The sequence below is a fragment of the Panthera uncia genome, chromosome B4 (genome assembly GCF_023721935.1).
Source record: "Panthera uncia isolate 11264 chromosome B4, Puncia_PCG_1.0, whole genome shotgun sequence".
Classification (NCBI taxonomy): domain Eukaryota; kingdom Metazoa; phylum Chordata; class Mammalia; order Carnivora; family Felidae; genus Panthera; species Panthera uncia.
In genome coordinates, this window is record NC_064809.1 from 13,432,014 (window position 1) to 13,454,884 (window position 22,871).

Sequence of the window (22,871 nt, forward strand, 5' to 3'; positions counted from 1 at the left end):
AGAGAGAGAGAGAGAGAGAGAATATCCCAAGCAGGCTCTGCATTGTCGGTGCAGAGCCCCACACAGGGTTCAAACTCACGAACTGGGAACTGTGAGATCGTGACCTGAGCTGAAACCAAGAGTTGGGTGCCTAACCTACCGAGCCACCCAGGAGCCCCAGTACCTAGAGAAGAAATAAGCAATTTTAATTTCAAAAAGTCACAAGAAAATAAAATACAATATGTATTTTTTTCTGTTTATCTTTGTACTCTTGGCCCTCCTTGGTAAAATGTAAGCAGTAGGGAAAATGGCTTTTTTTGTTTACTACGTGCCACGTGCTGATTAGGCAATTTACAAACCTAATTTCAAAGTGCTGTGAGATAGACATTATTATGGTCATTTTATAGATGACTGAAAACAAGCTCATGGCAATAAATACCTTGTTCTTTTCCTGGTTGAGCTAAAATTTATCCTCAGTTGGTTTTATTCCTGGGCGCTTGCTCTTGCCATTATTACCTTTCTGCCTCTGATACAGACACCTTTGCTTTTTCAAAATACCACATTCATATTTCATACTATAGAGTCCTCTGCATTCTTTAATAGGAATGAAATGGAGCCACATTATCTGCTTAGAAACATGCCCCCAAAATATAATTACATTAAAACACACAAAGACGGCAGAGCTTTATTTACAGTATGATGTCATTTGTGTTTAAATAAAAAGTTTGAGAGCATGAGTGTGTGTGAGGGAGGTGGTGTTTGTGAAGGTGTGTGTAAAAATATCCAAGCATAGATAGAGAAAATATCTATAAGTATTTCAACTATATTTAGGAAATCTAACAGTGGGTAGATTTGAAGGTACCAAGAGGGTTTCTTTTTTCTTTTTTTACTTGTTACCTCTTTGTACTGAATCTTTAACAAGCAGCACAGGACCTGAGCATGAAATACTTCTATAGTGAAAAACAAATGTGGGTAACTGAAGAGAACGTGTAGTGTCTTCAGCATTATATCTATTCTCTGATTTCAACGAAAGAATGATGAAAACACACACATACATACATAACATATCTGGGCTCCACCTCAGACATCTTAGAATCTAGTGGAGTGGGGCTCCTTCGACTAGTCAAGCTTTCAAAAGCTCATCCAGATGTTTCTGATGTGAATTACTCTACAAGCACTTTCCTGTGTACTGTATTTTTTTAAATTTTTTTATTAGTTTTCTTTATTTTTGAGAGGCAGAGAGAGACAGAGTACATGTGGGGGGAGTGGGGGCAGAGAGAGAGGGAGACACAGAATCCGAAACAGGCTCCAGGCTCTGAGCTGTCAGCACAGAGCCCGACGCGTGGCTTGAACTCATGAGCCGCAAGATCATGACCTGAGCCGAAGTCAGACGCTCAGCCGACTGAGCCACCCAGGTGCCCCTGTGTACTGTATTTCTAAACTCATTTGGCTGTCTTAGTATTCCCTCAGCTTCTCTCTCCTGTGCATTTATTTCCCTTCGTACACTCCTCCGAGGCTGCAGCTGTTGTCACCGTATCCTAACTTAACAGATGCCAGGAGCAGAGTTAGTCACCTAATACTGAATTTGGAAGATGTTCTTTTAGAGATCCCATCTGTTCTAACCTCCTCATTTTACAAATGAGTAAATCAAGGTACATGGTGCTTGCCTAAGGTCATAAAACTTGATATTGGCAAATCTGAAAAGTCACTTCCAAATTTGGTTTATTGGTATACCTTTTTTTTAGGAAACCAAAGCATTTTATAGTAAATTCATTAATATCTCGTTTGTACAAATGTACAAGTGTAATCTTAGTTGTACAAAAGAATTTGCCATGTGTTTCTTTAAATTGGTTTTCCAAGTGTATTTAAAATATTTGAATTTTTAAAAGTACATGTAGTAAGTGTATACCAAAATATCGGCACCTGGGTGGCTCAGTTGGTTAAGCGTTTGACTCTCAATTTTGGCTCAGGTCATGATCATGCGGTTCATGGGTTCGAGCCTTGTGTCGGGCTCTGTGCTGACAGTGCAGAACCTGCTTGGGATTCTTTTTCTCCCCCTCTCTCTGCCCCTCCCCTGCTCTCTCTCAAAATAAATAAATAAACTTATATTTTAAAAAGGAGTATATACCAAAATATAACTTACATGTTACTGGAAATAGCTTAATTATCAAAAAGGAAAAGCAGTCTTTATTTTCTGAGACAAAGAATATTTCATAGAAACAATCATTTTAGTCTAGGACATGACATTTAAGAGGAACAGATATATATGTTGTCCTTCTAGAGGAGACATTTACAGTTAGGAAAGCTTAATCCTATTTTCGGATTCTGGTAAATGGTAGAAAAATTGAGAACTGCCCTATTTGAAAAGGTTTGTTCCAGTAATGAGTAAAATTTGGTCTGTTGGAATAATTGATGCATCAATTTATTAATATATCAAAGTACTAAATCATCTTTGTATTATTTTTACATAAACAGGTTGTACTCCAGGATCTAGATAAAAAAGAAAATGGATTACGTGATATATTGGCTGTTCTTACTATGAAAAGGTACAAAATTAAACTACTTCTGATATTAAGAAAATTGACTTTGGGGCTTGACCTTTTTTGTTCATTTATTGATTCTCCACCCGTTGTTATTCCAGGAACATCATGTATTAGAAGCTTACAAAGATTTTATCAGTGAATTATATTTTTTGCACTGCACAATGACTGTATTTTACAAAAAGAAGTGTATCTCAAATCATTTGCATTCTGAATTTTTTATGAATTCTGTTTTGGTGTGGTCAACCTAAAAACTGGTCCATGCAAGTTTGAGATACAATTTTTATCAATTTTAAATATAATTTTCTAAGGTTTACATGATTCATATTATTTGTCCTATGAAAGGATAAGTTTATTTCAGTATTGCTACAGAAAATCTCTAGGAAATAAATTACTTATTAAATCCAGCTATTACCGCTTCACTAACAACTGACCATCCATAACAGTATGTCTTGCAAGTAAATTGTTTCCAAATTAACATTAGGAACAGACAGTTCATTCCATGAGCATACTTATTTAGCAAGCATGTCAAATTCATTAGGGTAGGTTTGCCTTGGCCTGTGCTTGAAAATGGCATGATGCGTCTTCTCAGTTTGCATAAAGTCTTAAACTTAAGATAGTTATCATTGTGGTTTTCAAAGAATACAACTTCTGTCTCAGTGGTGTAGGAAGAAATTTTTAAGAACTACGTAATTATAGCATATGACGCTAAGTTTAGATTCTGAAATTGTTTCTTCTTGATCTCAATACTCTTCTTTTGAAAATTAAAATTATCTCTTGTTTACTCAAAGTCCTCAAATAATTTCTTAAGAGCTTTCTGCTTTTATGAAATGAGCTTATGAAATGTTATTTTTTGTTTGTTTGTTTGTTTTAGGGATGGATCTTTACATGTGACATGCACAGATCAAGAGACTGGAAAATGCGAAGCAATCACTATTGAAGTGGCATCTTAGTGTTTTAGAGAAACCAGGAATTTTTTAGAACTAGAATATCATTATTTGGTTTTGTCTATAAGCGATGTTTATATTAAAATACTTTTTTGAATGAACTATATATGTTTCTATTAAAATACAATATATTGGTAAGTGTTGCAACCTTTTTTTGTTTTCCACTTATGATGGGAAATATAAGGACCTTTAGTAGTGAGAAATACAAGAAACTTTTTCTATCATGAAGCTATTTAGAATTAAATTGAGTGGATTGCAGGAAATTTTACTGGAAATTTAACATTGTGTTTTTTAAAAACTTTTGTTTCTATAACTTCAAGTTTGAAGAAGTCTTTTATCCTTACTAGATCATGAATTAAGAACAATTTAAAAGTATTTGATAGTAGATGAAAAAAGTTGGAGAACCATGTGCAAAGTAAGATACCATTTTTGCTTAAACAAGTAAATTCATAAACTCAACAATTATGTATAGATATGTGTGTGACAAGCATAGAATACAAAGTCTAGAAGGCTACCCATCAAACTCCTCTAACAGTGGCCTTTCTGTGGACAGAAATATTATAGGGTGGCACTTATACTTTTTACAGTTTTGTTTAATTTGATTTTTCTCTCTAACAAATATGTTTTTCTTTTGAAATTAAAAGGTTGGTTGGTTTGTTTGTTTTTGAAGAGATGGCTAGCCACATTCTGTTCAATAGAGAACATTCACTAGTGCATTGAGATACTCACTGGGTTACTAATGAGAAGGTCATTCATTCACTAAGTAAAACAAGACAACTAACCTGTGAATATTGAAAAAAGAACTAGAAGGTGAGCAGTGCACATCAGACTCCATTATCAAAAGAGAATTTTCCATTCATTTCTTTCCTTGGTTCCCAGAAGATTTGAGAAGAGGAAATATCTTTACTCAGTGGTCAAATTTAAAAATTGTGCTGTTTTTATCTTGTTCAAACTGGAGGTGCTTTTTCATTATAGTTTATTTCTATGGACTTACGTGGCGGTAATATTCTATTTCTAAAGATACAGAAACCAAACTCAAGGTTTTTCATTTATTCTGTATCAAATTATTGACAGAAAAAGAATTCAGATACGATTCTGAGTCCACAAAGAAGCAGGCTCAAAGGCATACACTTTTGATTAAGGATGAGTACTTAGTTATTTTTTAGGATCTTTTCCAAAGTTATAAAAACTTTGAAATCAAATAAATATAAATTATTTTCAGAAAATAGGAAAATAGTATCTGAACTAGTTGAACTGCTAAGTTTATGCTTTCAGTTATGCTTTGGAAAGTGCTTTAGGATTTTATTTTGTAGTTACTGTTAGCTCTTTCAACTAGATCAGGCACTGGCAAACTGTGGCCAGTGTGTCAATTCTATGCCATTCCTATTTTTGTAAATAAAATTTTATTAAAATATAGCCAGGCTTAATGGTATATGTATTGTTGGTGGCTGTCTTCACACTATCATGGCAGACTGAATAGTTGCAACAGAGACTGTGTGGCCCACAAACTCTAAAATACTTACTGTCTGGCTCTTTACGGAAAATGTTTGTCAACGCCTGAAGTAGATTAATGAAACCTGTAGAATAAAATATCATAAAGATTTATTCAAGAGTTTTCTTTTCTTCCATATCCATGGAATAATTTACTTATTTGCTATCTTTACTAGATTAGTAAGTATTGTGAGAGCAAAGACCATCTTAGTCACTATTATGTCCCAGGCCCTAGGTCACTACCTGAACATAGAGGTGTTAAGTAAAGGTCTGTTGAATAAGTGAATTACATGGAAGAAAACAGTAAGTCATCTTTGTATTCTATAGGACAATGGCCAGTAAGTACATCTTTTACATATTTTATGGTTTGTTTAGAAACATAAAAAAGGAAAGGAATACCACTGCTTCTGGCTTTATTAGTCAGCTTTGCATGATTTTCTTCCCGAAACATGTAAGATTTGAAATTGTCACCAACGGTGCTCTGGCTAATGAATGTACTCCAAATTTCCTTGCATCCTCATGTGACAGGATGTTTTTCTTCTGAGTGAGGGAAGGTCTGCCAATTAACTTCTCTTGTGTTTTACTTTTTCAAGGTAAAAATAGCTTTAGCATTCTTCTAATTCTAAAATGATACACATCCATTATAAAATTCAAATTGCAAAAGAAGAAAATCTAAAACATCCTATATTCTACAACCCAGAGTAACAACCATTAAGATATTTTTGATGAACATCTTGATAATCTTTTCACGCACTTACCAGTATCACTATATTTAAAAACATGAGCACTTTTACCAGTAAAGCAAGAGGTTATGTCAAATTATAATTTTGCCTATCTACGTGTCTGATACCGTCTAAAGGACAGAGCCAAGTATACAAATAGAAATAAATGCCAATATATAATACTGTGAAAGTCTTGAGAGGACACAACATACTTTATCACAAACTGAAAGCTTTTATATGTCAGAATTTTTAAGGATTAAAATAAAAAAGGATCAGCACAAAACAAAGTGTGGTAAAATGTCAGGATTTCTAAAATAACAGTGAGTAACCATGTCACAAACAATACCATTGTCTGCTTTAATTCATTATCTCATTTTTTAATTTTTTTAAGGTTTATTTATTTTTGAGACAGAGACAGAGCATGAACGGGGGAGGGTCAGAGAGAGGGAGACACAGAATCTGAAACAGGCTCCAGGCTCGGAGCTGTCAGCACAGACCCCGACCCGGGCTCGAACTCACGGACCGCGGGATCATGACCTGAGCTGAAGTTGGCCACTTAACCAACTGAGCCACCCAGGCGCCCCCATTATCTCATTTTTTAATTGTGACCTCACCATAACTCCCTGAGTAGTTGCAAAATGCACAGAGCAATATTGCCTCTATTATTTCTGTGTTCTACATGTGGGAAAAGATTCAGAGAAGTTAAAATAATTTATCCAAGGTCTCACAGTGAATGTGAATTTTGAACTCATATTCATAATGCTTTTTTGGTAAACTTAATTTTTCTTGACTGCTTCTTATTCTAAACACTTTATGTGCATTATTTCATTTAAATTCACATTTTCCACTGTCCATTCTATTTTCTGCCTCTTGAAGAACATTCAAATGAAACAGAAGACAGCCCATGGGTCTCCAGATACTATGTTTGCAGTGGTCTTCATGAAAAAAGACAGGGGGGTTGGCATAATTCTGTCTGTTTTCCTTGAGAACACGGATGTAGGCCTCTGGCTTTTGATTTCCCTCTCCATTTATAGCCAGAATTTACCAAGATCCTCAAACTTTTTAGTCTCAACTCTTCTACACTCTTAAAAATTATTGAGAACGTAAAGAGCTTCTATTTACATTGGATCTACATATGTGTAGTTTTAGTTATATTTACCATATGGAAGTTAAAACCTAGAGATTTTAAAATAATCATTTTTAAATAAAAATTACATGTTAACGTAAGTAACATTTTTATGAAAGATAACTTTTACAAAAGATGAAGGGCCAAGTGTGGAGGTTTTCTTGCTTGCATGTGGGAGGGGCAGAGGAAGAGGGGGAGAGAATCTTCTGTGGAGCCCAACACGGGGCTCCATCTCACAACCATGAGATCATGACCTGAGCCAAAATCAAGAGTCAAACGTCTAACTGACCCAGGTGCCACCCAGGTGCCCTATGTTTTTTCAAATCTCTTTGATGTCGCCTTGAGAAGATCCTCTGTTTCTTCATTGAGTCTGTTGCAGTATCTGAGTTGTGTATCCTCTGAGAAACTTCACTATATACTTGTGAGAGGAGAGTAAAGAAGGCAGGTAACATTGTGCTGTTATTATGAGACGTTTTGAACTTACTAGGCCCCTGAAGAGCTGTTCCTAAAACAGTAGACACAGTGGTACCTCTTGAATAGAAAAGGTCTAATCTGTCCCCTGCAGTTAGTGGGATTGAAGACGAAAAAATAAAGGAAACATGATTTACAAAAAAGTCTAATGCATTCTATAAATTTGGATCTGAAATTGATCAAGATCCAAAACCAGACAAGGTAACTATAAAATGTGGGAAGTGCATTTAGTGCATAGGAGAGAATGGAAGGCAAGAGTTAACTGCTCTAGATAGGGCAACCAGGAGAGGCCTCTGAAGAAGTGGAAGAAGTTAAGACCCAAGCGATAAGAAGGTAGCCATGTGAAGAGAGACAAGAGCTTGTCCTCTAGAAAGTAATTTAGAGTTGCCTTAAGATACTTATTATCTGCTTCTCCCACTAGGATATAAATTCTATGAAGACAGAGTCTTTCTTTCTTACCTATTTCTTTCGGTGCCTGGCACATAGGAGATGCACCATAAAAGATTTCTTCGTGGGTGGAAAAAGTCCTAGAGAACAGTGAGAGTGGCACAAAGTAAGGTTAGGGTGGCAGCGTTCCAGTCACTTAAGGCTTGGTAAGCTATTTAAGGTTTGGATTTTATTCTAGGTATACTGGGCAGTATTTAGAGCAGGAGGACATGTTCTGCTTCATGACCTTAAGGTCACTCTTCCAGCTGTATGGAAAAAGGATTACAGGGGAAGCAACAGTAGAAGTTAAACCAGGTAGTCAGTCTTTTGCAGGACCGCAGGTAGGAATGACAGCCTGTACTAAAGTCATAGCAGCGATGGATAAAAGGGGCAGAATCAATGTGTATTTTGGACATCGCATTGACAGGACTTGCTAATGAAATTATGGAATGAGGAGAGGGTAAATCAAGATGACACCTAGATTTCCTTCTCGGACCCCTGAGTCAATCATAGTGCCAGTGTATTGAGAAAGTTTGGGGGGCCTGCAGTAGAAAGGATCAGGTCTGGAAGCAAAAATCAAGGGCCTTTTTACGAGCGTGTTCAATTTGAGATGTTTGTGCAAAACCTCAGAGGATATGTCAGCTAGGCACTGTGGATATTCAAATCTGGAGTTCAGGGAAGAGGTCGAGGCTGGAGACAAAACAGTTGAGAATCTTAAGTATAAAGATGGTATATAAATCCATGGGAACCGAGGTAGTCACTTAGGGAGAGAACCTAAGAGAGGTCTTGGGGCCAAGCCCTGAGCAACCCTAGCAGTTTAGGTTAGTTAACGGGAGCCAAAAATGGGAGTGAAGAGAGGTCAAGAAAACCAAGAAAGAAACTGAGTCAGGATGGATGCTCCTGGGGTGTTGTAAAAACACACAGGACAGGCAGTGAATACACTTGGGGAGGGAAGGCAGGCAGGCAATGTGGCTGTATCTAAGACTTAAAGGGTCTCTAGGAGTAAATCTAGCAAAGATGGAGGAAAGGAGGCATTTTCTAGCATCAAGAGCAGAATCAAAGTCCTGGGGACAAGGAATATTTGAGGAGGTCACAAAGTAATATAGGCAGGAGTGATGAGCAGTGCGGCTTGAGAAGCAGACAGGAACCACCATGTGGCAAAGGGGCTTCCATGTTATAGGGCTGGATAGGACCTTTTATTCCTTATCAAGGTAATAAGATGCTCGTTACAGAAAATGGTTAAATATGTGAAAAACGATAAATCAAAAAGGAAATCACTCCCCAGAGATCTTATATTTATCTTCCTATATATTTTTACCTAGTTGAAACTTTTATAGGTTTCTGTTGTTGCTTTTTTGCTTACCCCATGATACTAAAGGCTTCATAAACACCTGATTAGATGGCTAGACAGTGTTTCAGAACGGAATCAAATACATTAATTTCTTTAATGTTCTATCTTTACAGTAGTTCAAAGTTATACATGATGCTTTGAAATATTTTTATAATTTAAGACAAATTTCTTTTAAAAATCTTTGGTCGATGTCAAACGACTTTCTTCCTGTTTTCCCAATTGACTCTAAGATTTCTGCATTAGATTGTTTATTTCATTTTTGACAGAGAGAAAGCACATGTGGGAGAGGGACAGAGAGAGAGGGAAAGAGAGAATCCCAAGCAGGCTCCACACTGCCAGCGTAGGGCCCTATACGAGCTCTAACCCACAAACCATGAAATCATGACCTGAGCCAAGTCCAATGGTTACCGGACTGAGCCACTCAGGTATCTTGCCCGCTGCGTTAGATTGTTTAGAGTAATCACCATGGATGCGGTGTGAAGAATGGAAGATGGAAGGGGGGGACGGGGGACCGGTTAAGAGTTCTTAGTCATCCAATTCAGAGAACCTCGAGTCCTGCAGCCTTTCAACCAAGCTGTGCGCAGACTACCTGGGAGCTTATTAGAAAGGACAGAACCTCATGTCCCAGCCCAGACCGACCTAATCTGAATCTGCATTTTAACAAGCTCCCCAGAGGATTCCTATGCCAATCAAGTGTGAGAAGCACAGATGGAGACTGGTGGTTTCAAACTCCTTCCTGCATACTAGAATCACCTGGGGAGCTCTAAAAAATTCCAATGCTCGGGTCACACCCCCATACCAAATAAACCCGATCTCAGCGAGTGGCACCAAAAACCAAAACGTCTCCAAGCGATCCCAACATGCAGTCAAAAAGAAAACCTTTATCTAGGGGTGTAGCGTGGAAGAAAACAATGGTTACTGGGACTCAGGTGGCCGAAGAACAGGCACCGAAGGTAAACCTACCCTGCACCATAAAGCTCCGCTCTACGTTTTGGATTTTGCACAACATGCAAGCAGTGGTCATGTGAAAGCACGAAAAGCCGTGGGAAGGCCTGACGTTGCGCACTCCTCAATTAGGAGTTACCCCGCGCCGTCGAAGGAGGCTGGCAGCTTAACCAGGAGGAGCGCCCGAACCCGAACCCGAACCGCGTACGCGCCCCGCCCACCTCCCCCAGCGACTCCCGCAACCTCCTGCGCGTCGGGATGCGACGTGGGGCGCATGCGCGCTCGCCGTGGCCGGGGTCGATCTTCGGTGACGTCAGGACGCCTCGCGGGCACCAGCCCCCAGCCCGGGCCCCCGACTCCCGCGCCGGCCGGGCGGGGGCGGGGCGTCGGGCCAGCTGAGCTATCCCGTCAGACCGCGCCAGTTTGAATGAAAGCTCCCTAAGATGGCGGCGGCCGGGGCCGAGGCGCGAGGAGGTGAGGGCTGGAGAGCGGCGTCCCTCACTGTCCCCCGTTCTCCAGGCAAACTCCCGAGGCCCGGGAAGCGGGGCCGGGACCCGCGGACCCGCCAGAGCGCGACGCGGCGAGACGCCGCCTCCCGCCCTGCTGACACCTTGGCCCCCAAAGGCGCGCCGCGGGCTTCACCTATCCCCCGGCCCCTGACCCTTCTCGCGGCACGGCCCGCTCGCTCCCCGCAGTCTTCTGCGCCCCGCTTCCGCGGGGCCCAGCCCGCACGCCCTGCTCCGAGGTCGGCTGTCTCTCGCTCCGCGGACGTCCCGCGGACTCCGTGGCCCGACCCCCGCTGCCCGTTGGGCCCGAGGCCCCTCCCCGCCTGGTCGCCGTGTGGAGGTATTCGGGCGGCCGCCGCGGCTCCTGGTAATCCCTGGGGGAGGAGGGGGGCTCGAGGGCCTGTGGGCACGCGTGTGGTTTACTCCTTTGTGGTGGTTTGGGCGGGACGTTGTGTGTTCCGGCTGGCCTTTTAACTGGGAAGCGGGAAGTACCCGGTGGTGTAAGCGTGACCTCGATAGCGGAGGAAAGAAAGAAATTGGGGCTGGAGTATAAACGCGAAGGAAATGAGGGAGCGTGCACCCCAGTTTGGACGCACTGGTAGGGGAAATTTCCTGTCGGAGAATAATATCCCAGTAAGTGGGTATTTGAAGACGTAGCCTCTGGCTTACGGTGATTGTTTTACCCACCGGGAACTTGCGTGTTATTTACGTGGACGCCAGAGAACTAGGTGCTGAGCCGCGCGCGCGCGCGCGTGTGTCTGTGTGTGTGTCTGTGTGTGCGGGTGAGTGTGCGCGCGCGCGTGTCTGAAAGACGGGAATTTTCAAGACATTCTAGAATGTAGAGGTGTTTTCCAGCACTCCTCTCCACCTAGATTATCATGTCTTTATCCCCCAACTTTTCTTCCACTAGGGATTAGTGTGAACCTAGTGTGAGGTTTTTGTAGTGGTAATGAAATGTTAAATCTTGCAAATGAATTATTTTCTACATTATTGTAGATAATAGAATGGTTACCAGGGATTTGCGGTTTTTTATGGTCCAGGGTGTGTGTGTGTTTGTTTCTCAAAAATAGCATTTCCGTCGAGAGTTGTCTTGAATCCTCGAGTTACTTAAACTAGATAAAAATGGTAGGAACAACAGACATACACACCTTGGGTCGATATCCAACAGGAACCTCCTTTGCACGTGATCGGCATAGTGAGGTTAACTTTACACAAAACACCCCGAAGTTTTTTAAATGGAAGACTTGTAAGTGGTCATTTGTGTTCAACCACTCCTGTACCCTCCAACCGCCACTCCGCAGCAAGCAGTCTCTCCGCCAATCTTGGGGTGGGGGGGAGAAATACCTTTCATTTTCTCGGTCTCGAATTACGAACCTTTTGTAGGAAGCGGGGTGGTGGAAATCCTGCTTCAAGCTTTCTGACAATGAAGCCCCTGTGCGAGTTGGGGAGGGTGAGGGAAGGCTGCGGTGAGAGCAGCTGTGTTCTCTCTTCCTTGGAAATTACCTCAAAACAAAAGGTTATCACAACTACCTTGGAGAGCTACCAAAGAAAGCTGGAGTTTATTGATAGATTTTGTTTGGTTAATTCCGATTTACTCCAACCCTCACATTTTTCCAGTGAGTCTGAAATCCAGAAAGATGGGACTCTCGTGTGGCAGGGGCAGAGCACCCTTGATTGTTTCTAGTGCTTACCGTAACACTAGTCGTAAAACCAAGTTTATTATATATTTCTAAACATCCACTTGTGTTAACGTATTTTACGTGCCGTATGGTAGCACACTGTTTACAGAAATTTCGGAGTAAAATCTTCTGCAGCACATTTAGTTACTGGCTTCTGTAAGGTTAATTATGAGTGTGTCTGATTTTCTTTAAGCTTGGTATATGGATTATGTAAATTGAATACACTGTTTTGTAAACCTTGGCTTTAAAAACAACACAGGAAATGAGTATTATGAAAATATATTCCCCATTATTTATTATAACTCTAGGGCTTATTTACCTTGATAATAATACATTACAGCAGAGGCAAAGTAATAAATGGAGTTAAAATTTCATGCAGGTTTCCAGAACGGGGAAAGTAGGACATGTGATGTATGAGTATGTGACTATGGAACTATATTTCAATTAGATTTCAGTTCTTATTGTCCAGCTAAGGTAAAGGGGACTAGTTCTTTTTAACAACTTATAAGGCTGCTTTAAAATCTATTTAAGATATTTTTACTAACAATAAGTTTGTCTTAGGGATCTACATTTTGTTAAACCAGCAATTCTATGTGGAATATAATGGAAAAGTCAAAAACATTATCTCTGTTGTCCTTTGTATCTATATGTAATTTTAGGAAAGCTTACAGACTTGAAACTGTTCGTTCAGGTGGCTTAGTGGAAATGAATTGACATTAGTTAAGCATAGTAGAGTAGAGATCCATGAGAAAATCCAAGAAGACCAATTTATCAAAAACAGTTCTTTAATGCTTAACTTTTCTGGAAGACACATAAATGGTTTCTTGTCATATGAATTTTCAGTCCTGTAAAATTGCCAGTTGAAGGGTGGGGATATGGAGGTCTTAAGTTTTTCCTTTTTTTTTTTTGGTTTTAATTGAGTAGCTATTTCATTAGTAAAGAATTCTATTTTCTTATTGTAGCTTGGTGTGTGCCTTGCCTAGTTTCACTTGATACTCTTCAGGAATTATGTAGAAAAGAAAAACTCACATGTAAATCGATTGGAATCACCAAAAGGAATCTAAACAATTATGAGGTGGAATACTTGTGTGACTACAAGGTAGTAAAGGTAAGGCAAATATCTAGCCCCTTAAAAGAGACCTAATCAGACTTCAATTCAGTATTTCATATTTCTGTAACATAAAAAGACCTTAAAAGTAAGCAAAAGCTCTTCTTAATGTTAAAAATTCTAAGCCATAATAAATTTATATGTCCTATCATCTATATTGCCAAATAACATTGAGAGGATTTTGAAGCATTAAATGTTCTTGCATTAGAATATTTTAAGGTGCTTATATCATTCTACATCCAACTCTTGATTATCTCCGTGTGGATTACCAGAGCAAATGTTTTATCTCATATTGGCTTTTCCTGTCATTCATTTTGTTCCTGAATCATATTTCCCCACTATCACCTGAAATAAACAGAGAAATTCAAACCCAATTTTCGTGCTGTTGAGTCTCCTCATGAAGCATCACCATCGTGTATGTCCTGTATTGTGTCAAACTCCAGGTATTAGTGAGGCTCTGTGGTCTAATAGAATGGCCTGGAGTTCAAAGTCATTTCTAGTCTTCGATTGGTACCTTGTGGCTTCATCAAAGTCATTTCGCTTCTTTGGGCCTCCCTTGATTCCTGTTTCTCTCAAATGACAGGGTTGTTTTCTTAAGAACCTTCTTCAATCTAAACCTTACAGTCTATTTTTGAGTAATTCATTTTTCTCCAGAGTAGCCTCCTCCCTGTGTGGAACTCTTTTTTGGTCGTTTGTCAGTTCTTCCAGACAAATGAATTAGGACTCCTCCTCCTGCATCTTCCATACCGATTCAGTCATTAAATCTAGTTCTTCCTTTGCGACATCCGCCATCTTTTCATGTAACTGCCTTTCCCGCTCAGTGGGATTTTATGATCAAGCATTTCACCTCTACTCTTGGCAACCTTCAACCCAAAAACAGCCCAGTCATCTTCCATGTCAGTGTTTAAATGGTGGTCTGACCAATCTACCCAAGAGAATCCTATAGTCACACATACTGGTGCCAGTAATGTCTGTTTCTAGTGTCACTCCGCTCTGTTCTACTAAAGCCTTTTGTCTGTTGCTTTCTTTTCCTTTTCTTGTCAGCAGTTTTTCCAACTTTTATTACTTTTCTGGACTTCTTACTCTATCCTTCACCTTCATATTCAGCCACAGACCTCTTCTGCCTCAGTTAATCTTTCACTCCAGTGAAAAATAGGATCCTCCTGCAAGTATGAATTCTCAACTTAGCTTCGCACAAGTTCTCTGTAACTTTGCTGTTACTGTTTTTCCTTTTTTAGTCCTTTCCATCCCCTTTAAAGGACTTTGCTTAATCTGTGATGTTTGTGTGTGTGTGTGTGTGTGTGTGTGTTTTTCTGCCCCCCTTCCCCCTTATTAAGCTCTTTTTCCACTGACCTCTCTCAATCAGTAAAACCTATTCAGGTCTTCCCCAACCTCTCTTTGACCTCGTGTCCCTACTCACGCATTTCCTGTCTTTGCTTCTACCTCATTTTCCATTAACTTTTAAAAACAGCTTTGTTGAGATGTAATTCACAAAGCATACAATTCATTAATTTGAAGTATACAATTCGTAGCTTTTAGCACGCTCTCAGAGTTCTTCTGAAGTTGACTGTGGTGATGGTTACACATTCTCATTACCCTGAAAAGGAACTCCGCTCTGCTCACTCATCACGCCCTAATCCTTCCCAGTCTCCTTACCCCACTAGCCCTAGCCCTAGGCAACCACTCATCTACTTTCTGTCTCTTATAGATTCCCTGTTTGGGCAATTCATGTAAATAGAACATTACAATCTGTATGTGTTTCTTTGTAATTGGTTTCTTTAACTTAGCGTGGTGTTTTCAAGGTTCGTCTATGTTGTAGTATGTATCAATACATCATTCCTTTTTATTGCCAAATATTCCACTATAGGACTATCACTTTTAATTTACCTATTGATCACTTAGACCTTTTGGTTGTTTTTGTTTGGGGGTTATTATAAATAATGCTATTATGAACATGCATGTACAGGTTTTTGCATGGATGTGTTTTCACTTCTCTTGATACATACCTAGGAGCTGAATTGTTGAGTCATATAGTTTCTCTGTGATTAACCATTTGAGGAACTGCCAACCTTTTCCAGAGGGACAGCACCATTTTACATCGAACTAGCAGTGTTAGAAGTATTTGAATTTCTCTACCCCTCACCTGCACGTTTTATTATCTGACACTTTTGATTATTGCTATCCTAGTGGGAATGGAGTAGTACCTCGTTATGATTTTGATTTGCATTTCTCTGATGGCTAATGATGCTGAACATCTTTTCATCTGCTTTTTAGTCATTTGTATATCTTTGGAGAACTGTCTATTCAGAGCCTTTGCCCATTTTTAAAAATTGGGTTGGCTTTTTTTTTTTTTATTATTGAGTCGTAATAGTTCTTTATATATGCTAGATAGTCCCTCACGAGATACACAGTTTGTAAATATTTTCTCCTGGGACTTGTCTCTTCACTTCTCATTAACTAATTGCCAATATGAGCACCTCAAATCTTACTCTCCTTCATAGCAACATCTAACACTGTTGACCTTCCTTTCCTTCTTTGAAATTTTCTTGTCCATGGAGAGACTGCCTAGGTTCACACTCTGGCTGTACCATTTATTAGTTGAGTGACTTTTAGCAAATTACTTAGCCTCCCTGTCTTTCCATTTCTTCACCTGTAAAATGAGGATAGTTATGGTACCCAACTCATAATGGCAGGGACCGCCATAGGGTTAAATGAGTGGATGTAAGTATATCCTTACAACAGAGACTGACCTATGATGTTCATATTGAAGAAATGTTTTCTGTCATTGTTGTTCACCTCTGTCTCCACCTATTTTTCTTACTACTCTTCCGGAATCTCCTTGTTGTCTCTTGTCTGTCCTTTCTCAGAAATGTAGATAATCTCCATAGCTGTGTCATTGGCCCTCTTCTCACCTTGAAGTGGCTCACCTTGAAGTGGCTCTGTAGATGCCCTCTTTCCCAGTGCTTTCTACTTCTATCTGTTTGATTCATGACTCCCAAATCTTTGTGAGGCATTGACCTCTTTATGGACTTCATTTCAAAGTAGACACTATACAGGTACCCAAATTCAGCATATTTAAACTGTACCAATTTTCCTCCCTCAAATCTGTACCCTGAGCTAGGATTCCCTATCTAGATTAACAAAACCAGAATACTTCCAGTTACCTAACCTTGTAATTTTATACATTTTTAATTCCTCCCTCCTCCCTACCCGCTCGTAGGTCATCAGGTTATATTGTCTCTATTTATCTTTTCTTGTTCATTCTTTGCCTGTTCAACTGTACTTTCACAAAGCTGGTTTCCTAGGGGTCTGTACTGAGATTGAAGGAACTACCATTATTCTTATACAGGATTCTGAGTGTTGTGGTTAGATTTTGGATAGTTTTTGCGCTTTGGTTTCTCCTTTGTCCTTCTCATCAATCCTTTTGGTTTTTTGTTTAGGAATAAGCAACCTTACTTGCACACTTAGGTCCTCACTATGCCACTTACATCCCTCATTTCTTCTCTTTTCCAGCACAAATTGTTTAATCTATAGGACAGTATTATTTCATCATACCTCTACCTTTTTTTTCTCTGTCTCCCCACTCCTGTTCAGGGTGAGTGAAAGATCTTATGACACTGTCCTTTTATTGTGTGTACCCCTCCATTTAGCTCATCAGAGACACTATTTCACTGCCATATTCCTCAAAGCCATTAACAGTTTTTCTAAAACACAGTTCTGGTTGCTTTAGGTAGGGCCTTGCTTTAGACCTTTTAATGACTTGTCTACCAATCTAAGACGAGACCCTTTGAACTAAGGTCCTTTATTATCTGGCCACCAACTACCTTTCCAGCCTCATCGCTTGTCACATATCATGCTTTCTATCCACACTGCAATACTCCTAAGCTCTTTGATTTAGCTAAGGTTTACTGAGCACCTACTATGAGCTGGGCACTCTTCTAAGCATTGGGAACATAGCTTATATTCCAATTTGTTGAACACATTATGTACCCTTGTGCCCTTTTGCTGTTCTTGTCTTGTTCCCTCTTTAGAATACTATTGTTTCCCTCCTTGACAAAATTCTCTTTGGCCTACAAGGTTCAGCTGAAAGGTTACCACCTATTACTGAGCCTTCCCCCATATCCCTAAAATTAATTGCTTTATATTCAGGACTTAGAAAGCACTGTTCTTATTATTAGTCTAGAACTTGACATATTTTATAGCTTGGTTTCATACCTTCTGTGCTAAATTGTCAACTATTTAGGGCCAGGACTATGTCTTACTGTAGTCTCTAGTACAAAGTGGGTATTAAGTTAGTGGCTAATGAATTTAACTGGCTTCTGCATTAGTGATTTCTCCACTCTTCACAGTCACCAATAGACTAGACCCTTTTAGCTTCATGCTCAGATTATAGCAGCAGTCTGTTGATTAATAGCTCCTATATCATCTTTCTGTAGTCTCAGTAAATATTTGAGTTTCTTCTGTGTGTGGATATTGTATTAGGCACTGGGAAAAATAAAAGATTAATCAGAAACTGTCTCTCATCTTGAACTCACAGCCTACTGGAAAGATTGACAAGTAAACCATGGCAATATAGCATAATAAGTGCAGGGGGAGGTGCACCTGGGCTAGGCCACAGAAGGCTTCCCAGAAGGGATATCCCACTGAGGCCTGAAAAGACAGGTACGTTAACTCACGGTTTTCGTACAGAGAACAGAGTGCTAGAATGTGGGATTGGGAAAGAATGAGATGAGTGAAGAACTTTCAGCATTCTACAGCAATGGGGAGTCATATGAAAGGTTTTAAAAAGAGGGATACAATCAGATACGTAATTCAGAGAACTTTCTGCAGTGAGGAATGTAGGAGGGGAATGACACACACACTTAAACATTCTGAAAAGCTGTTACAGTAGTCTAGGCAAGAAATAGTGGTGCTTAAAGTAGTAATAATGGAGATGAAGAGAAATAAGTAATTTTTTTTATTATCATGGTTACAAAATGTACAAGTGTGGTTGAGTGGTCAGAGGATTGGGTAGGGATCCAGCAGTGTGGGATCACACATATTTCACATATATGAAAACATGGGTTTCTTACTTGCGCTGGTGTAGATAATACTCCTCACCAAGACCCAGGAGTATAGGAGGATTAGGATAGGAAGACTAGATTAGGTTGAGAACATTCAAGTGTAAGATGATCAATAGATAGTTGGAAATGTGGCCCCAAGTCAGGAGTGAGAACTGGAAACATAGATCTTGAAGTAATTGGCAAAAAGATGGCATTTGAGGCTCCGGGAATGGGTATGGTTACCCACTAATTAACAGATATTTCTTGCCATCTCTCATGTTGTATGCTTGACACTAGGGATCTCAGCAATGAGTGACACAGAGGTATGATCCCTGGCACATGGAGTTTATCTTTTGGTGAGGGTAGAAAACCCTTAAATAAAATTGTACAGCATGCTTATAGTTGAGGTGAGTCCTAATGTAACGGAAGGGTCTAACTTATAGACAAACTAGGCAGCTGTCCCTGAGGAATGGTGTTTAAACTCAGTGCTAAAGGATGAAAAGATAAACAGGGGAGTCTTGAAGGAGAAGAGAGCCTGACTTCTTTAAGGAACAGAAAGTGTGAATGGAATGTAGTCAGCAAGAGGGATCAAAAGAAGGCTAGAAGGATGGCTAGGACCCAGAAAGCACAGATCCCTGCAGCCCAAGAAAAGAATTTGGACTCTAGGGCCTTAGGGAAACATTGAGTAGTTTTGAGCAGGGGAGTGACTTGATGCAGTGGGTGTGTTGAAGAGAGCGTTCCGGCTGTTGTGCCATGAATGGTTTGAAAGTGGTTTGAGGGTATTACAGTAATTCACACAAAGAAAATGTGTGAAGAGAACAAGGATGGAGGAGTAGTTGGGGGGGGGGGGGGGGGTCTCATGGGAAGAGCTATCAAAGAAACTGATACAAACTGGCAAGAAAGGTAGGAGGAAAACCGGAAGAATGAATCTTGAAGCCTAAGGGAGAGATAATGTCAGCAAAATAGAGAAGAGGCCAGTGGGTCAAAGAAGAACCGAGAAGTACCCACTGGACCGAGCAATGGAAGGGTCATTGATGCCTTCAGAGCAGTGTCTGCGCGTGGATAGAAGCCTGAATAGAATGAATTAAAGAATAAATTGGAGATGAGAAAGTAGAGTCAAGCAGTATGGACAACTCTTTAAAGAATTCTAGCTTTGAAGAAAGGGATAAAGTGCTATGTAGGTTTTAAGGGTGTTTATAATTTTGTTTTTTATTAAATCTCAATAGGTAATATATACATGTGATTTTCAAAACTGGATGTTGTAAAAGTTGGATGTTCTTATACTGAAAAGAAATCTTCCACTCTTGTCACCTTAGTCTCCCGTCCCTCAACTAGTAATTTATCACATCTTTTTTGAGATTCCTTACATATTCTAGCATTTGTATCTCAAAGGAGGTTTGGTTTCATTTTGCTTTTTCAAATGCAAAGGGAAGTTTAAAAAAATAAAAACTGCAGGAGGTTCAAATGCTGGTGAGAACAAGTAGAGAGGGAGAGACTGGAGAGGCCAGAGGTAGGGTAACTGATGGAGGAAGTGCATCTCCTCGTATCTGCATCCGCCTTTTCTCTAATGATGTGTGCAGGGGAGGGTGCAAATGAGAGAGTTTCTGTTTTCTCTCTGCATTAGGAACAGGGAGGTGTGTTGCTACTGAAAATAATGGGGGAGGTAGTGGGATAGTGACCTTGAACAAGGTGGAGGAGTTCTGAAGTAGGCAGTTTGGGGAAACGGAATGAATGCTCACTGGAGGAACAACACAACGGATCTGTTACTGTTACGAGTTCATGTCAGGGTCCAATTCAGCAAATAGTAATAGTGCCATTTGCTGCCCCATGTTCTTGCCACATTATCCTTTCATACAGAAAAAATTATGACAAAACTGAATACTCTTTGTTAACATCCTTAGCTCATCAGTGAAGAATTCACCACCCCCATGCACATTGGTAAGACTTCTCTCTCAGCAAGCATAGATTAAGAAGGAAATATTACCAAAGCTTTGACTTCATAAAGTATCCAGGTAGTTCTATGTCTAACGAACCATCACTACACTGCATGGCACATACTGACAGAATTTTCCACATTGAGCATTAAATTAATATTCCTAAAGGACTGATTCACTTAGAGTGGTGTGTTAAGAGCGGGAATAACATAGAAATCATTTGACTAAAACCCATATTTTGGAGATCAGGAAAACAAAGCTCCAAGAAAGGACTTTTCCAGGGTTGTGTTGCTCAGTTGTGTCCGTCTTCGACCACTAACCCAGGTCTGAGAATTGCTACTTGGTCAGTTACTGGCATGAAAAGCCACTGAGTTTCCATGGAACACTAGTGTTTTCATAATTAGACTCAGGCTATTCTACCACTAACATTGAATATGATGATTTCAAAACTTGCAGAAGAAAGTAGCTAATGGGAGGATAGCTTTTGTTTTTTGTTCTCCGATATATACATTTGAAAAACAACCCAGATTAAATTTAGCAGCTTTTATTTCTTTTAAAGATTCATATATAGTTACTGTTGTGATTTTTTTTAATTGCATACATGTTGATAGTCCTACTTTTTGTTATGCATTCAGAAACATTTAATAAGAGCTTAAGATACAGCAAGCAATTGTGCTTGGTTCTGTGGCTACGAAGAAGATTTCATCCCTCATGGTTTCTGGTTAAGATTAGAAATGGAAACACAAGGAGATTGGCAGTGATCGGTTCTCCTTGGGCAAGAGAGGAAGGAAAGACTTCATGGGCAGGGACAGGGGGACATTTGAGCTGACTTCTAAAGATGAGTAGATTTTTCTACACATAAAAAATGAGACCAAAATACGCTCATTATGGAAATGGAAGAGGTCATTGTAATCAGAACTTTGTGAACAAAGCAGAAAGGGGTGAAGAGGACTGGCATGTTCAAGTACTAGCTGCAGTTAGTATGGCTAGAGGGTGGTATGTAAATGGGGTTACAATGGAAGACTGTCAGAGAGATATCAGGGACTCAGTCAAGAATGATCTTCTTTGCTATAATAGGAAGTGTGAACTTCATTCTTTAGGCAGTGGAGGAGCAATTAAAATTTTTAAGGAAGAAAGTAACAGAATGACTGGTACTGTGGATTTCTTATTTTTGTAAGAAAACTTCACTTCAGTAATGATAAATTGGGATGTTGTCAGTCTGGAGGCAGAGAAACCAGTTAGGAGATTAATGTAATAATCCCAGCAAGAATTGAAGACCTTAAGTAACTAGAGCTATGGTAAAGAGATGGACAGGAACAAGTATCTGAAGAAACTGGATGATGGATTGAGAACAATCTAGATTGAGCTCCTAGTTTGCAACTCATGTGACTGGGTAGATGATAAGGTTACCCTTGATGAGGAAAAGAAAAAAATCCATTTTGAAAGGACAGTGGTGAGTTCCATGGAAATAGATGGATTTAAGAAGCTGTTGGGCATCCAGTAGGCTATTGGATATATGGAGGTGCAGGAAAAATTTTGGGAGTTAGTAGCATGTAATTAAAACTGTTGGAGTGATGAGGTTGCCCAGAGAGCGTTTAGAGCAAGGATTCTTAACCTTAAATCTGGAATCCACATATCCTCAATTATCCAAAATATCGCATATGTGACTTTGTTAGGGGAAGGTCCATCGCTTTCTTCAGATTTTCAAAAGGGACAAACGCTTACTTGGTGTGAAAAGGGGCCAAGGACAGAGCCTCAAGTATCTGCACTAAGTGATGGGCGGGGACAATAGTCTCAGCAGAGAAGGCAGAAAAGGAACAATAGTGAAGAGAGAAATGTGGTATCAAAGCCTGAGTCAAGTAACATGAGGGCTTGTAGAGTCTTGGGCTTGGCAATGAGAAGACTGATAAATTGTTCCTAATAAACTCGATGGAAACCAAATGTATTTGTATGTAATGAAACTCCCCACAGAAACACCATGTTTTCTAAGAATTGTAAAAACTATTGGCCTACAAAAAAAGTTCAAATGCCTCCATCAAATATTCAAGGCTAAGATTTGTTCTCACCTTGCCATTACAGTTTAATCTCTCACTTCAATATTCCGAACTTTAAAGCTAGCCAAATCCATCTCTTCACTGCTTTCTGAATACTTCATACAGATCTTAGCTCCTAGTTTTTGCTGGTGGTTTTCATCCTGCCTGCCCTGTTCCCTACCCAACAAATCCTATCAGTCTTTCACAGTTTAGTTCTGTTTGCTCTGTGCTCTTTTCTGACTCTATTGATTTCCCTCTCTATATTCTAGTGGTAATTACTGTCTTGTTTTGGCATTTAAAATTGTACTGCCTTGCGTTGCTACTTACTTGACATATTACTGCCTTCTTTTCCCAGTGAGCTTTTACTCCTAAAGGCTAGCACTACCTTACGTCTCATCATACCCCCTGGTGGCTGAACTTGCACATACTTATTTTAAATACTAAAATACTTGAATGAATTTAACCTAAGCCAAACATAGTGGGGGAAAATGTCTTTAAGAAAAAATTCATATGATGCATTCTAAATTATACAGGAGTGACTTATGTATCATTGTTACAACTGTACTCCATT

General features: G+C 39.7%; 2 protein-coding genes and 1 long non-coding RNA gene across 10 annotated transcripts in view; 2 read left to right on the plus strand and 1 right to left on the minus strand.

The window, feature by feature from the left end:
• HSPA14 (heat shock protein family A (Hsp70) member 14) overlaps positions 1 to 3,604 on the plus strand; it is a 41,891-nt gene extending 38,287 nt beyond the window's left edge. Inside the window, exons 13-14 of the mRNA XM_049624639.1 lie at positions 2,455 to 2,525; positions 3,394 to 3,604. Coding sequence (XP_049480596.1) covers positions 2,455 to 2,525; positions 3,394 to 3,472 — 150 coding nt within the window. The 3' untranslated portion in view covers positions 3,473 to 3,604. The remainder of the gene's footprint in view (positions 1 to 2,454; positions 2,526 to 3,393) is intronic.
• Positions 1 to 10,317, minus strand: part of LOC125918613 (uncharacterized) — an 11,019-nt gene extending 702 nt beyond the window's left edge. The window contains exons 1-3 of one of the 3 annotated variants that reach the window (XR_007456512.1): positions 10,242 to 10,317; positions 7,736 to 7,803; positions 4,990 to 5,043 (exon numbers count right to left, since the gene is read on the minus strand). This is a non-coding gene — a long non-coding RNA (uncharacterized LOC125918613). The other 2 variants (XR_007456510.1, XR_007456511.1) reach the window with 2 other exon arrangements.
• SUV39H2 (SUV39H2 histone lysine methyltransferase) overlaps positions 10,236 to 22,871 on the plus strand; it is a 21,571-nt gene continuing 8,935 nt past the window's right edge. For 2 of the 6 annotated variants that reach the window (XM_049624645.1, XM_049624644.1), the window contains exons 1-2: positions 10,236 to 10,472; positions 13,146 to 13,291. In XM_049624645.1, the coding sequence (XP_049480602.1) occupies positions 10,442 to 10,472; positions 13,146 to 13,291 (177 nt within the window). In that variant the 5' untranslated portion in view covers positions 10,236 to 10,441. The other 4 variants (XM_049624646.1, XM_049624640.1, XM_049624642.1 and 1 more) reach the window with 4 other exon arrangements.